We start from the raw sequence: 16823 nt of genomic DNA on the forward strand, positions 1-16823 counted from the left end.
ACTCAAAATTTTAAAAAACAAATGTTAAAAATTGTTTTTATATGGCACTGGAAAAAAATTAATTTTTTCTTTAAAAAGAAAATTTCAAGTGCTCTAGTTCAACCTCCCCATTTTACTGATGATGAAACTAGGCCCAGGGGCAAATCACTTGTTCAAGGCCACAAAGCAAGTAAATGCAAAGGTCAAACTAGAACACAGGTCAACTGCTCCTAATACAATGCTCTTCCTACTATACTGTGTTTCTTGATTTGAGGTAATACCATAAGGGCATGGAATTCCTAGTTATCCAACACCTGCCCAACTCCCAAAACTGAACCCTTAAGAAAACCTTTGCACTTGTACAAAAATATCTAATACCTCAGACGATCTGTACACAATCTCTAGGAGCCCTACTTAGGAACTGACAGTTGTTTCCCACTGCCCACTGTATCACATTTATATTCCTCAGTCTAAACACGCAATGATCTCCATTCTCTCACACCTGTTGACTTTGTAACTTGCTACTTACCAAGACATTCTTTCTGTTCCTAACAGACCAATTTTGTTACTGCCTTCTACACCTGCTGATTAGTTCTGACTTGTTAATGTGTTTCACTGCCTGAAATTCCATCCTGCTTCTCTGAAAATGTATTACTCAGGTGAAGATTTCTTTTCCAGAACATTTTTCCTAACTTACTCAACGCTTTCCATAACTCTGTATGCAGTTTGGATCACACGACTATGTTCTTGTTCTCTGTATGCATTGTATCTCAAAGGTAGTTCTAAGTTACTCAAAAACAGGGCCAAGTCTCTTTTTGTATCCCTCACAACGTCCAGTCCAGTTCTCAGAATACAGCATGTGCTATAAACCAACACTTGCTGAATAAATGAATATTCACTGTGGAGCTTGATCACATCTTCAGAACTTGTTGGGGAACTTATTTAGCCTTTAGAGTCAGAGATTTGTGGTTCTGTTTATCCCACATTTGAAATACTGGCATCTGGCTAAGCTTAGAAATAAGAGGCTTTGGGGGTTAAGCATGCTACATTTAATAGGTGGACAGATTAGGTAACCAACTTTCTTTTCTCACAGAGACCTTATGATAATTCTAAAATCATGCAACCAGTGGGGACAAGCTACTTACTTCTTTATCTAACGTTCGAAACATCTGGTTAATCACACTTTCTGAAAAGAAGGTCATGGCATCCCATTGTACAAAAGAAGGAGAAAAGATTGAACATAGGCCTTCTCCAGTCCTAGCTGTATAAAGAGAAAAGGGCAATGAAATACCTAATAAAATTAGGGATCTATGATATCAACCAATCCAAATCCATTTTACATATAAAGAAACTCAGTATAACAGATTTCCTTTCTTCTAGCAGTGTCTGGCATGTAGTTGGTGTTTAATACTTATTTACCGAATGCTTATATGTTATACAAGCAGCTGATTAATCCAACATTTGGGACCTAATATAATTCTAAGGTTTTTCCAATAGTGATAGATTTGTATGAATTCATCCATATCCTTTTGCCCCATTCTCACCTATATTTAATCAAAATTTACTATCAGTCTCTGGATTTCACCTCCTTAATATTCAAATGTTATTTGAAGGTTACAAAAGCTACTAAGTCTTAACAGAAGTTCTGGTTAGAACAGTGACCAATCAATGAACCTTCTAGTTCAAATAAATGTAATATTCAGTGGTGATTCATTTGTTTTATAAAATGGATGGTTTAAGTATATTGGCGGAACTGTCCTTTACCAGCAATTTACAACTTTAGTCAACCACTCAATCAAAAAACATTTACTAAAACAACATAAAATTGTCATTAAATAGTTTTTAGGACATTAGGTTGTGGATATTAGGATTTTCCTGTTTTCAATTCTATTAATCTTTTTTCTCTTTCAACTGGATGCCAGTATCAGTGTAGAAATACCAGTCAACTTTGATAGGCAGATGGAAAGGAATAACCCTCAAGAGTGGTACCAAGGTACCAAGAAATACTATTTCTGACAAATAATTTTGATATTCCCTAAAAACTGTACTTAAGAGCTTGGTAGGAAATATGAGAAGACCCCAGAAGAAACAGTTTCTAACCTAATATTTTCCCAGCCACTAATATCTGGCAATTAAAAAAAAACCCTTGTTGTTTAAAATCAAACTTACAGTTCATCGGCCCAGTATCCACAGGTGTTGACAGCTGGTATTTCAACCATTCCCCAGCCATCTGAAAACCAGTTTTGGGATCCAGACGACAGGCCATCCTTATCACCTCTCCCTGCTGAGCTCGGAACGCTGCCAGTGAATGAGATAGAAATCAGTCTTCAATCTCAGGAAGAGCTAAGCTTTGTGTTCTACACATGTAGTGCTTCATACATAATTTTGCTATTTGCTAAGTCAATTAATGAATTTAAAATCACCAGCAGCTTGTTTCTCCAAGTGGCAGCCTAATATATCAGTTCCCTACTTTTATTGATATGAGAAAGACAGCAGGCTATAGTAGACTGAAGATTGGGCGATAGTAAAAATAATAGGCTTTCCTCTGCTCTGGAAGAAGGAACTAGACATTAAATAATATCTCTGAGCACTCTGAGCATGCTTTAGCAGTGTGAAATCTAGGGCTCCAGAAAGCTGGGTTGAAAATTTAGAGATCTTCCTGATAAAGAGCCCCAAGTTCTTAAAGTGTGACATAACATGATAAATATTATCCCAAGGTTCATAAAAGGAAGATATTCCAAAATCACTTACAGTTGAAGAAAGCATTGAAGTCCTCGTCACTGTCAAAGTCAAATTGAGAATATTCACAGCTAGCACTGTCTGTTTTAGAGGGAAAGCCAATCTGAAAGAGACACCAACCCAGAGGTAGGGGATGAAAACAAACATTGTGAATTTTGGTTTAGCCCTCTGAGTCGTAAAAAAATGTTAGGGAAGAAGCCTGAAAAATGCTAGCTCTTAAGTTAGGAAATACAATTCAGTGTTAAAATTGTGAATGAGGGGAGGCATGCTGTCTTCAATAACTACCAAGTCTGCTATATCCCAAGTTCATAGTTCACTTCTAAATCTAAGGTCTGAAATAACAACATTCTTTTCCTAGCTCCTTAGGGAAAATCCTAACCAATGATCTGTTCAGTGCCTTTGACTATAAAGCTTGGGGATTAAAGGATAATTTGAATCAAACAAAGAAGGGTCTAGGAACACATTTCATATCAAGTACCAAAACACGTAAGGAACAAACACAGGAATTTGTGTGCTTCCCTCAAGACTTGTTGAAGGCTCCTAGAGAGACCTTAAATTTGACAAGTACAACTTGATGGACCTGGTTAGGGGATTCTCTCTAGCAGATTTCTGTAGCTTGGACCTCTGAATGGAAAAGCCCTTTCACTGGTTTTTTACCAGGTCAACGCCAAGACCAATCAATGGCTAAGTCTTCCTGACTAATAATCTCAAGGAAACATGCTGAATGTTTGCACACTGAAACAGAGTAAGCAATCTTTGCCAGGAAATCCACAGTGACACTAAACAGACTGGCAAAAGGGACTCTCCATGAGGAACTAGGAAGATGTTATTCTCTAAGGAAGTTATTTTGGTTCTTAATTGGTTCCAGTGAAAAATCTTGTCTTTATAGATATCTGTCTATAATCAACTTAGTCAACTACCATCACATACCTTCACCAAATTAGTCATAGAGGCACGGAGATATTTGGGGATCATTCCTAAAAGCAGAGGGTCCCGGGATAAGATTTCATGCCGGAAAAGGGCTCCCCAAGTGATCTGAGTTGATGATCGCAGAAACTGAAGAAAAAATTTAAAACACCTATATGTTTAAAAAAACCTGTTTGTTTTTTTGTAAGGGGTTTAAATTTTTACCCCTACACATATTAAAAAAGGTTGCAATTAAGAGATTCATTTTTAGCTCCTAACAAAAGCTCTAGACTTCATAACAAGGGGGCTACAATGGCCCCTTTATTTGATCCTTGAGGGCAGAATAATAATTGGGGGATAATCGCTAACATTCATATGGACCTTTAAGGTTTGCCAAATGCTTTATTTCATTTGAGCCTCAAACAACCCTGATGAAGACTACAGTTATCATTACTGCCATTCTACAATTGAGAAAACTGAAGTGATTCTGCTCTGGAAGAAGGAACTAGACATTAAATAATATCACAAATATCATCTTTAAGTAAAAGAGTTTAAATACAGGAAAGCAAAGAAAATTAGATAGGACATATTGGGAGAGAGCACTCTGAGCACACTTTAGCAGTGTGAAACCTAGGGCTCTAGAAAGCTGGGTTGAAAATTTAGAGATCTTCCTGATAAAGAGCCCCAAGTTCTTAAAGTGTGACATAACATGATAAATATTATCCCAAGGTTCATAAAAGGAAGATATTCCAAAATCTTGGCAGTTATCATTACTGCCATTCTACAATTGAGAAAACTGAAGTGACTCATCTGTGGTCTCCCAAGATGTCTGTGAGCAGGGTCTGAACCAAAGTCTGACTGATTCTATGATCAAAACACACAGCATCCCTTACTCAGTATTTCGTGTAACAGGAGGAGACCTTATTTTAAATATGAAGGTGTAGCTGCTAAAATTACAAATATAGTTTACAATGTTTTACTTTGAACTAAGGAGCCAAACTATGGTTTATATTAAGAATTGAAGTTCTATTTCCTAAAGGATTTTCTGCCTTCATCATATTACTTACCTGGCTTGGATGGGTTGTAAAAGCCAGAAAAGACTCCAAGTATTTTCCAAGGTTGGCTGGTGTTTCAACATCACAATCAGTGCCCTGTTGCAAAAATATTATTTTAAAGGCTACTGACAATAGAGAATTCACAAAAAATGCAGTTTCAAACTCTGAAAATATAATTAAAGAGTCAGGGAAAGGCAACATCATCTGACCAAATGACTTCATTAAAAAAAAATTCTACAGTTAAATGCTATATCTGGGAATTATCATTTCCACTACAATATGAATGTTTCATTAAAAATTTTTTTTTAAATCTACTAAACGCTACAAGAAAACTGAAAACTCTTAATACAGATGAAGCCTTAATTTTCCAAGCTTGGTTCATTCTCACCGCTAAGTCTTAGCATTTAACCAGATTACTCAACAGTTCAGTCTTTATACCTGTTTCTGATCATCTTGACCTCTTCTGAGTTAAAACAAAAATGTATCATTAAGAGTAAATTAATAAAACCATTCCAGAGTCTTGGAGTCCAACGTGGAAGTCTAAAAGCAACTATCAAATCCTCATTTCCCACAAAATGAGTTTCATACGCTTGCTCATCCTACACCTTTCACTTCCAAGTTAACAGGCAATATAATACCACTTAACCTAAAGAATATTCTCTTCACATATTAGGCTTTTGTGTAAAAGTGAGGCCACAAACAAGGAGAGATATAGTATAGTGATTAGTGCTTTAGAAAAAGTATTTCTTTGTGTTTTACAATCCTGAAGAATAGCAACTTTAATTTCATTTAGTAAGACATATAATAATATTATTAAATAATTAGTATAATTATGTAAAAACATTATTATAATTGTATGACATATAATTGTGTACAATATCTGTTCATTAGCAACATACTAGTTAAAAGAAATCTTAAACTCAAATCCTATTCCAATCAAAGAAATTAACATAATCTTGTAGGACAATCTTCCCATATCAAGTTCAGATTAATTACATATGGCTAGTACCACATATAAACCAAGGGAAATAATTTCCAAGTCCCTGTCTCCGATGGCACCGTTGAATGCTCAAAGGGTGGCAAGTACTTCAGATTTCAGTGGTACTTGCAGAATGCTTACCAGTAGAGCACACAGTTGGCTGCCTAAAGCACACAAAACCTGACAAAGTCTCTTCAAGAAAACATAGTGTTTTTCTACCAGTCCTCCACCATCAGCAGTCCTAAAAGAGAACAGATGAAAGAGGGTCTGAGTTTGGAAAGATTCAAGGACAGAGGGATTCTTCATTAAACAAACATAAACAGGAGTGGCTATTTCTTCTACCTCCTTATAATGAATTATATTCTAGGATAAGATAAAAAGTTGAAGGAAAAAGAAATAAGCAATTCTGTTAAATATAACATTTCTCAAAAGGGACAAGTCCATCCATTACATTCTCTAGCTTTGACAATCATAAAATTCTGATTATTTTTTTCATTCAAAACTGATAATCTGGGGCATGGATCTATAAACAATACAGTTACACTTAAAAATACTAGATAACTAGAGATGACACAGAGACATCTTTGGGATGAGAAGTGGTGACAACTGAAAAACACAAAGTGCAAGGGACCATGGATAAAATCAGACTCTGTTTCTGTACAATATTTTACATTACGGAAGGATGCCAAAGGGATAATATCTAATTGGAGCTGAAGTTCTTTTTTAGTCATGTAGGACTTAACAACGGCAACATGAATCATCAATACCTCAAGTCCCCATCTTTTGATATGGAGGAAACTCTGACATAATGTGACCCCAGGTTTCTTTTCTGATTATAGCTAACAAAGAAAGGTCCAGAACAGGCAAAGTTATATTGCTCCTGCCTTCTGCTCTCATCAAAAAGACAGCTGGTTAATTGTGGTCAGTGCTGCATTTTGGAAAGGCTATTGGTAAGCCAAAGAAGGTTCAGAGGAAGAATAACAAGATGAGGGCACTGGAGACCATGCCATCTGGGATCAGCGGAAGGAAGAGATGTCTTCTGGAGAAAAGACCTATTAAAGGGGGCACGATCTCTTTATTCTACTATCAAAGGGCTATCCCATGGAAAAGGAATCAAAATTCGTTCTTCTTGGCCCTAGAGAATAGAAGTAGGAACAATGGATAGAAACTGAAGAAAGGCAGATTTCAGACCAATATACTCATAGATTCTAAGGCATTAATACCAGTGAGTTGTGGAAAAGAAGACAAATTCTTTGTTCTGACCACTTGCTGTTTTACTTGGCAGCAAGTACATAATTTGTACTATTCTTATACAAAGGCTTCTGAGGTTCCTTTTGATTCTTTGATTCTCTGTATATCCTTATCTGAAGCAGACAGGTGGTACAACAGAGAGAGCACTGGGCCGGAAGTGAGGGAAGAGATCAAATACCAACCCAGATACTTAATAGCTGGGTGATGCTTGGTAAATCACATAACTGCTTGCCTCAGTTTCCTCAACTGTAATTTGGGGATAATAACAGCACCTACTTGTCAGGGTTGTTTGAAAGGATCAAATGAGTTAATACTCTTAAAGTGCTTGGCACAGTGCCTGGTACATAGTAGGTGCTACATAAATACTATTATTACTATTGTATACAACTATATAGAATAAATATCCTTCAGTTTTAAAAATGTTTTTAATCTTTAAAATTCCCTACTTTGGGCTTTTTAAGGAGAAGATCAGTGTTTTCCATTTCTTTTTCACTCCAGCAGATATCCAGTAAGGTTTAGAACCTAATAGACACTTAATGTGGTGGACAGATCAAAGTCAACTCCGTACCCACTACAAGCCATATAGATCACTTCACAATTGCTGGTCACCACTGGCCTGAAACAGATTAGAAGTAATGACAAACAGGGACTTATTAAAGTTGAGTGTCTAGTATTAACTACTGACTATGATGTAGAAGTTTTCTACTTAAGCAACTTTGAAATATCACTCATGGAAAATATGTTAGGTGAAATCCAGTTAAGTTACGTTAATTATTTTTTTAAAAAGTTATCCCACCTCACAGCACTCAGAAGTAGGCCAAGGAATTAAAATTGGAATTCTATGATACTATACAGATCTCAAAGATCTTTTTAACTCTCCAAGAATTTTATAAAACTGGATGGTAGTGGGCAAAATAGTTCTGCAGAGCCACAATTTGAGATGAGACTATGAATGTTGTGTAGACCACAGAAGCTAAAAAGTGGGCAGAATACTGATATGAGAAATATGTCACCAAAAAAAAAAGTCTAGTTTACATAATCCACTTCTTCAGTCACTATTGTTCTGCATGAGAAAAAATGATTAGGAATAAAATGTTTAACTAGAAAAGACCTATCATAAATCTTACAGGCATTTATACATTCTCTAGATATTGTATGCTCTTTTACTTTATGAATCCCTATGAAATGGGTCCCTCGAATTCAGGAGAAGCAGGGTCAAAGAAAGGTAGCTATAATCAGACATTTAAAATATTTGTGAGATACCCTCCAGCCCCCAGCTGGTTCCCTGCTGCAAATCCAACCTAATAATATACCCTAATATTTACCTACACAAATAGGAGGTACAGGAAGTTTAAGTCATCATGTAAATATTTACATCACTTAAGAATAACATATAATGTTTACGTAAAAGTCAGTACTGGGGGGGAGCCAAGATGGCGGAGTGGAAAGACGCACATACGCTAGCTCTTCCCCCACAGCCCATAAAATGCTTGTAAAGAAGGACTCTCAACAAATTCTAGAGCAGCAGAAACCACAGAACAAGGGAGTGGAGGAGATTTCTAGCCCAGAGTGACCTGAAAGACCGACGGGAAAAGGCACCCGATGTGGAGCAGAGCCCAGCCCTGCCTTGGCCATGTGGCACTGGGAGGAGCAGAACCAAGCAGGCTTCAGGGACAGAATCTCCAGCAGCAGCGCAGGTCCCTCAACCCACAGGCCAAGGTCAGTGAGAGGGTCTTTTCGGCTGGTTGAGATGGGAGCAGGGTGTCCCCATAACTTGGGCCTCCTCAGGTGGCAGCAGTAGATGCAGAAGCAAATGGGGCTCCCAAAGCAGGCAGTAACCCACATCCATTGTTGAAGGTCTCACTGTAAACCCCCTGAGGGAACTGAGCCTTGTGTGGCAGCCCTGCCCCCTCCTGAGCAGCTGATCTTAATCTCACACTGAATAGCAGCCCTGCCCCTGCCTAAAGCCCCTAAGGCTTGGGAGCAGCTCATTTGAATCTCAGCCCCCAGTGCTGGCTTGGCACAACTAGAGGCGAGGCGGTTATGGAGAAGAAACTCAGAAGTCAAGTAACTGGTTGGGAAAATGCCCAAAAAAGGGAAAAAAAGTAAGACCACAGGAGGTTACTTTCTTGGGGAACAGGTGTCTCCCCCCATCCTTTTGGATGAGGAAGAACAAGGCATACTGTCAGAGGAAGTCAAGGCCTCTGCCTCCAGGGCCTCCAAAGAGAACTTAAAATGGGCTCAGGCAATAGAAGACCTTAAAAAATAAGTTAGCAGCTTGCTAAAGGAGAACCAAAAAAATGCTGAGGAAAATAACAGCTTTAAAAAGAGGCTAACAATTGGAAAAAGAGGTCCAAAAAGCCAATGAGGAGAAGGAGGTTTTAAAAAGCAGAATTAGCCAAATGGAAAAGGAGGTTCAAAAGCTCACTGAACAAAATAATTCGTTGGAAGAAAGAATTGAGTTCAGGGAAATGAATGACTATGAATCAAACCAAGCAGTAGTAAACAAAACCAAAAATTTGAAAAAATAGAAGATAATGTGAAACATCTCATTGGAAAAACAACTGACCTGGAAAATAGATCCAGGAGAAACAATTTAAAAATTATGGGACTACCTGAAAGCCATGATCAAAAAAAGAGCCTATACACTATCTTCCATGAAATCATCAAGGAAAACTGCCCTGATGTTCTAGAATCAGAGGCCAAAATAAACATTGAAAGAATCCACTGATCACCTCCTAAAAGAGACTTGAACAGAGAAACTCCAAGGAATATTGTGGCCAAATTTCAGAGTTTCCAGATCAAGGTGAAAATACTGCAATACTGCAAAGAAACAATTTGAGTACTGTGGAACTATAATCAAGATAACACAGGATCTGGCAGCTTCAACATTAAGGGATCGAAGGGCTTGGAATGGGATATTTCAGAGGTCAAAGGAACTGGGATGGAAACCAAGAAATCACCTACCCAGCAAATCTGAGTATAATACTTCAAGGGAATAAATTGTCATTCAATGATATAGAGGACTTTCAATCATTCATACTGAGGAAAAGACCAGATCTGTACAGAAAATTTGACTTCCCAAGACAAGAATCAAGAGAAGCATGAAAAGGTAAACAGGAAAGAAAAATCATAAAGGACTCTCTAAAGCTGAACTGTTTACATTACTACATGGAAAGAAAATATTTATAACTCTTGAATCTTTTCTCAGTATTTGGGTAGATGGAGAGATTGTACATACACACACATACACATGCACACACACACACATATAGATAGAGAGTACAAGGTGTGTTGAATCAGAAGAGATGATATCCACACAAAAAAATAAAATAAAAATAAGAGGTGAAGGAGGAAAATACCAGGAAGAGAAAGGGAGAAATGGAATGGGGCAGGCTATAACTCATAAAAGAGATAAGAAAAATCTTGTTCATAAAAGTCAGTATTACAAGAGCAGAAACAGTTACTGAAGGCAATCCTTTGGCTGTTGGCATATGATGGGTCTGTAAAATAGAATTCTTAACACACACTGATCCTTGGAGCAATCAGCAAGGCCACCAAGATGCCAATGGATCAGGGAATGGAGATTGCAAAATATAAGAACCCTGAAAAGACAGAGAGTTTGGAAAGAAATATACACAGAAAAGGGTACTATATTGTAGAGAAAACTAGAGGTACTGGAAACCTCTTTCCAGCACTGAATTTTCCAAGAATATTGAGCACTGTCCCTGAGAAGTGCTTTGTTTTTTTAACCAAATACTATCCATAGTACATGAGCTGACAGCATTTGAGTGGGAAAGTTTCAGATATGCAGTGTCCCAACAAGGAGAGGCTAATAACATTGCACTTAGAAAACATTCTGTTCATAATGAGAAGTTACTTACTGAGCAGCAGAGAGTATATAATGCATGGCAACATCTCCAAATAAGACCATTAAAGGCTTCCGGTCTTCCAACCTACCCTAGACAAAATTAAGGGAAACTTAGGTCAAAATAAAGTTGTAGGTCAAAATATACTATTTACTCCTCTTATGAAGATCCTCAAAACCTTGATATCTACTACTTTCAATGCACATTAACTGCACAAAAACACACTGTTACATGGCTTTTCAGATGCAACAAGATTAGTTAAGTACTGGGTTGATGGCAAAATTTGGTTTAAAAATTGAAGATCTGTACTCTAAGTAAGCAGGAGAGCCAGAAGATCATTACAACTAGCTTTTAAGATACTGTTAAGGTCCACATGACAGTATATAATCAATATCTAATAACAAATTTAGCATTGCTCAACAGTGAAATCCAAGGTCCAGAGCTGTTGCAGTACATGCAAAAACAAGTAGAGTGTGGTCTGGGAAGTTCATTTACATTCTAACATTGACCTCCATAAAGGCACAGAAATATACAAGAAACACAACTGTCATCTAAGGATGCAGGAGATAGGTTAGTTAGCTTCAAACAGAAAAGAAGTCAAATTCTTAAAGCCTGTCTAGAGAACTATGTAACAAAACACAGCTCTGGCCTCCTCTGGCCTCAGAACACCTTCTCTTATGATTCATATTTCTCAAATTATCGTCTCTCCTCATCTGCTGCCAAATATCTAAGGAAAAAGTCTACATTTACCGTAACCATTCTAACCTGAATTTCAGCCCTCAAAATCTGTCCCTTCCCTCAATTAAGGGGAAAAAAAAACCCCCCAAAACATGACAAACATGTACAGCCCTCAAAATCTGTCCCTTCCCTCAAACAAGGGGGAAAAAAAACCCCAAAACATGACAAACACGTACAGTCAGTGAAAATGAATTTCCATACTGGCTACATCCACAAAAACTGCATTCTGCATTCTGAATCCTTCATTTCTAGCATGTTTCATCCTTAATCATGGTCATTTCACCAATGAGTTAGGCTCAATGGTACTCCGTTATAATTATATATCCTAATGTGTTTGTTCCACACCTCTTCAGATTACCATTCTTTGTCACATCAAAATAAGTCAGAAAATATTTTTATGTATTTTTAGAGTTCCTTTTGTTTAGGACTAATCACTTCTTCAATCTACTCTTACATCTCGCCCTCCTGCTTTTATTTACCAATTAAGTGAAATGGATTCCTGTATCTAAATCTGTGCATGTGTTATTGTTCCTTTGACCAGTTTAGATGAGAGGGAGATTCAGGTGTCAAGTGGTCCCTCCCACCCTCCTTCCTTCTTGTTTTATAGATGTCTACACATCCATCTTGATGACATGAAATACTACACCATCAAGACATAACAGGGATGTTCCCTATGAGCCCTGTAATAGCATTCAGACACATCTATCATCTCCCCATATTGGAATGTAAGCACTTATTCTTGTTTAATCCCTTTCCACTGATCATTCAAGTTTACTTTTCAAGGTTTCTCAGCACTTCAGTGTTTGGACCTCAAAGTTTCTATGCAGCACTGTCCTCATCAGAAATGTCTGGAAATTCTCTATTTCATTAAAGGTCCAGTTCCCCATGAAGCATTATGCTCAGTTAGTCTTAGCTGTGAGCCCTTACGTCTTTCGCCTTCCGTAACATCATATTCCAAGTTCTCCACTACTTACAGTGGTAGCTGTTAAATCACACGGGATCCTGAATGTGGCTCCTATGTACCCGAATTCTTTCTTTCTAGCTGCATACAATAATTTTTCTTTGACCTAGAAATTCTGGATTTTGGCTAACATATTTCTGGGAATTTTCACATTGGGTTCTCTTTTAGGAAGCGACTGAGAGATTCTATTTCCATTTTGCCCTCTGATTCAAGAGATCTGGGCAGTTTTCTTTTAATATTTATTGAAAGAGGATGTCTGGATTCTCTTGGTCATAGTGTTCCACCACTCCAATGATTCTTAAATTTTTCCTCCTCAATCCATTTTTCAGTTCAGTTACTTCTGCTATGAAATACTTATGTTTTCTTTCTTTCCTTTTTCCTACCTTGACTTTTGTTTGTAGATGTTTTGGAATTACTGTTTTGGGTTTGTATTGAACTTCCCTGCCATCATAACAGCTTTATTATGGTAGGATTATTTTTCAGTTTGGCCATTTTTTCTAGCCAGCTTCTGGACTACGGACTTGATGTCAGGGCTGGGCTCATCCTACTGTCACTTTGCTGAGAGTACTGAGTGTTGTATTACTCCCAGATCTCAGGGCCAGGCTGGGGACCCTGAAGTTTTCATTGTTCCCAGAGTGATCTGATGTAGGGCAAAATCTGATTTGCTGCCTCCCTGGTTAGATCTCTGCAAGGTCCTGACCTGGTTATAGGTCTGAACAAAAGCTGAAGCTGCTGGACTCAGCCCATTAGCTGGCTGGAAAGCTCTGCTGCCTCAGAGTCAGAATCATAGGTTCCTCATTGGTTTGAGATTCCTGCCCTGGTTACAGCTCTGCAAGCTCAGCTACATGTTGGCAATGAGACCCTGCTCTGGCCCTGGGCTCTCAGCCATGCTGCTGCTGCCGGCTCCGAGCTTCTGGGACCTCCCTATCTGGTAACACCAACCTCATGAACAGATTCCCTTCTAAGGTTGCCCTGGGTCTATGACCCAGAACTGAATAGTGAGTGACAAAGCCGCCAGTTCAGATCCGTCATTTCTTTTTTTATTTAAAATGTTTTATTTTTCCCCAATTACAAGTAAAGATAATTTTAAAACAATTGTTTCTTAAAAAAATTTTGGGTTCCAAATTTTCTCCCTTTCCCCCTCACCTCCCTATAGTAAGCAATTTGACATAAATTACACACACGTAGTCATGCAAAACATATTTCCATACTAGCCCTGTTGCAAAAGAAAACAGACTAAAATATACTCAAGAAAAATAAAAAAAAGGAAAAAATAGTATGTTTCAATCTGCACTCAGACTCCATCAGTTCTTTCTCTGAAGGTGGAAAACATTTTTCATCCTAAGTTCTTCAGTATTGTCTTGGATCACTGTATTGTTGAGAATATCTAAATAATTCACAGTTGATCATTGTACACTATTGCCATTTCCATGTACAATATTCTCCTGCTTCTGCTCACTTCATCTTGCATCAGTTCATGTAAGTCTTTCCAGGTTTTTCTGAAATCAGCCTGCTCATCATTTCTTATAGCACAATAGTATTCCATTACGCTCATGTATGTACCAGAACTTGTTTAGCCATTCCCCAATTGATGGGAATCCCCTCAATTTCCAATTCTTTACTACCACAAAAAGAACTGCTATAAATATTTTTGTACATATAGATCCTTTTTTTCCCCTTTGACCTCTTTGGGATACAGACCTAATAGTGATATTACTGGATCAGAATTTTATAGCCCTTTGAGCACAGTTTCAACTGGCTCTCCAGAATGGTTGAATCAGTTTACCACTCCACCAACAGCGTTTTAGTGTTCCAATTTTTCCACATCCCCTCCAACATTTGTCATTTTCCTTTTCTGTCATTAGCCAATCTGGCAGGTATGATTAGGTGGTACTTCAGAGTTGTTTTAATTTGCATTTCTCTAATCAAGTGATCTAGAACATTTTTTCATGGATATAGCTTTGATACTGCCTATTCATATCTTTTGATCATTTTATCAATTGGGAAATGACTCATTTTTATAAATTTGACTCAGTTCTCAATATATTTGAGAAATGAGGCCTTTTTCAGTGAAACGAGGTAAAAATTGCTTCTCAGCTTTCTGCTTTCCTTTTAATTTTGGCTGCAGTGGTTTTGTTTGTGTAAAACCTTTTAAATTTAATGTAATCAAAATTATCCATTTTATATTTAGTAATGTTCTCTAAGTCTTGTTTGGTAATAAATTCTTCCCTTCTCCATAAATCTGAAAGGTAATCTTCCTCTCCTAATCTTCTTATGGTATCACCTTTTATGTCTAAATCATGTACCCATTTTGACCTTATCTTGGCATATGGTCTAAACCTAGTTTTTGCTATACTGTTTTCCAGTTTTCCCAGTAGTCTCTGTCAGTGACTTCTTGTCGCAAAAGCTGGGGTCTTTGGGTTTATCCAATAGATTACTATGGTCACTTACTACTGTGTCTTGTGTACCTAGTCTCTTCCTCTGATGCACCACTCTATTTCTTAACCAGTACCAGATAATTCTGAGAGGGTTGCCACTTTATAATACAGTTTGAGATATAGCTAGGCTACCTTCCCTCACTGTTTTATTCATGAATTCTCTTGATATTCTTGACCTTTTATTCTTTCAGATGAATTTTGTCAGCATTATTTTCTAGTTCTATAAAGTTACTTTCTGGCAATCTGACTGGTATGGCACGAAATAAGTAAATTAATTTGGGGGGAATTGTCATTTTTACTATATTAGCTCAGCCTACCCATGAGCAACTAGTATTTTCCCAACTGTTTAGATTTGTGTGAAAAATGTTTTGTAATTGTGTTTATATACTCTCTGGGTTCTCTTGGAAGTAGAGTGCTAAGTATTGTACATCATCTAGAGTTATCCTAAATGGAAATCCTCTATCTCTTTCTACTGGACTTTGTTAAGTAATAGAAATGCTGATGATTTACATGGTTTATTTTATATCCTGCAATGTGTTAAAGTTGCTAATTTTTCAGTGAATTCTCTAAGCATACTATCATATCATCTAAAAAGGGTGACAATTATTCTAATTCCTTCAACTTCTTTTTTTTCTCTCATTTTTAGTAAAATATTGAGTAGCGGTAATAATGAGGACTCTTGATTTTACTGGGAAGGCATCTAGCTTAACCCCATTACAAATAATGCTTGTTTTACACAGAGAAAACTTATTATTTTATGGAAAGCTCCATTTATTCCTTTGCTTTCTAGTGTTTTCATAGTAATGGGTATTGAATGTTGACAAACTCTTTTTCTCTATTAAGATAATCACATGACCTCTGTTGGTTTTGTTATCAATATGGTGAATTATGCCAGCAGTTGTCCTAATATTGAGCCAGACTTGTATTCCTGGTATAAATTCCACTTGGTCACAGTATATGGTCTTTGTGATATATTGGTATAATCTCCTTGCTAAGGTATTTTGGGGCGTGGGAGGGGAGAGATAGGGAGAAAAATTGGAACTAAAAATTTTGTGGAAATGAATGTCGAAATCTAAAAATAAATATAAAAAAAAAAAAACAAACAAAAAATATAATTTCCTTGCTAGTATTTTATATAACATTACAAAAAAATTTCATTAGGGAAATTGTTCTATAGTCTTCTCTGTTTTTACTCTTCCTGGTTTAGGTTACTGGTACCATATTTGTGTGGTAAAAGGTATTTGGTGGGACTCCATTGCCTTTTTCCAGAGAGTTTGAAATTGTTCTTTAAATGTTTGGTCGAATCCATCTGGTTCTGGGGATTTTTTTCTTAGGAAATTCATTGATGGGTTGTTCAATTTCATTTTCTAAGATGAGATTGTGTATTGTTGTTTTGCCTTCTGTTAATCTAGGCAATTTATAATTGTTTTAATTTCATCTTCTTTGGTGGTGAATTCACCCTTTTCATTTTCATTTCAATTTAGTTTTTTTTTTTAAATCAAATTAACCAATGGTTTATTTTACTGGTTTTTTCATAAAATCAGCTCCTAGTTTGATGGTTTTCTTCTTCCAATTTTATTAATTTCACCTTTGATTTTTCATACCTGTCATTTCAAAGCATTATAGGTTTGACAGAGCCCTGGGATGAGTCTGGGGCCTTCCTCTTGCTCTGATGTACAGCCTGTCCTTGGGTACTGGAGTGCTGTGCACGTGGGTAATTCTTCATCGAACCTTGTTTCCAATGTCAGCAGACTTCTATGTTGAGTTGAGTTACACAAATGACACGCTATAACTCTTTCTGGACATTCCAATCAGGATTTGGTTTGGTGAATTTTTTAGATGTGTGTCAGAGTTTTATGGAAGAGAGTTTGGCTGCACTGTTTCCTAACACTTGGCCATCTTGGCTCC

At 37.2% G+C, this 16823-nt stretch overlaps 1 protein-coding gene across 1 annotated transcript in view; it reads right to left on the minus strand.

The window, feature by feature from the left end:
* XPO5 (exportin 5) overlaps positions 1-16823 on the minus strand; it is a 59568-nt gene that overhangs the window by 26965 nt on the left and 15780 nt on the right. Inside the window, exons 8-14 of the mRNA XM_072642243.1 lie at positions 10794-10870; positions 5800-5899; positions 4692-4775; positions 3649-3774; positions 2731-2821; positions 2149-2277; positions 1125-1240 (exon numbers count right to left, since the gene is read on the minus strand). Of these exons, the coding sequence (XP_072498344.1) occupies positions 1125-1240; positions 2149-2277; positions 2731-2821; positions 3649-3774; positions 4692-4775; positions 5800-5899; positions 10794-10870 (723 nt within the window). The remainder of the gene's footprint in view (positions 1-1124; positions 1241-2148; positions 2278-2730; positions 2822-3648; positions 3775-4691; positions 4776-5799; positions 5900-10793; positions 10871-16823) is intronic.

This window comes from Notamacropus eugenii, chromosome 2, assembly GCF_028372415.1.
Source record: "Notamacropus eugenii isolate mMacEug1 chromosome 2, mMacEug1.pri_v2, whole genome shotgun sequence".
NCBI lineage: Eukaryota > Metazoa > Chordata > Mammalia > Diprotodontia > Macropodidae > Notamacropus > Notamacropus eugenii.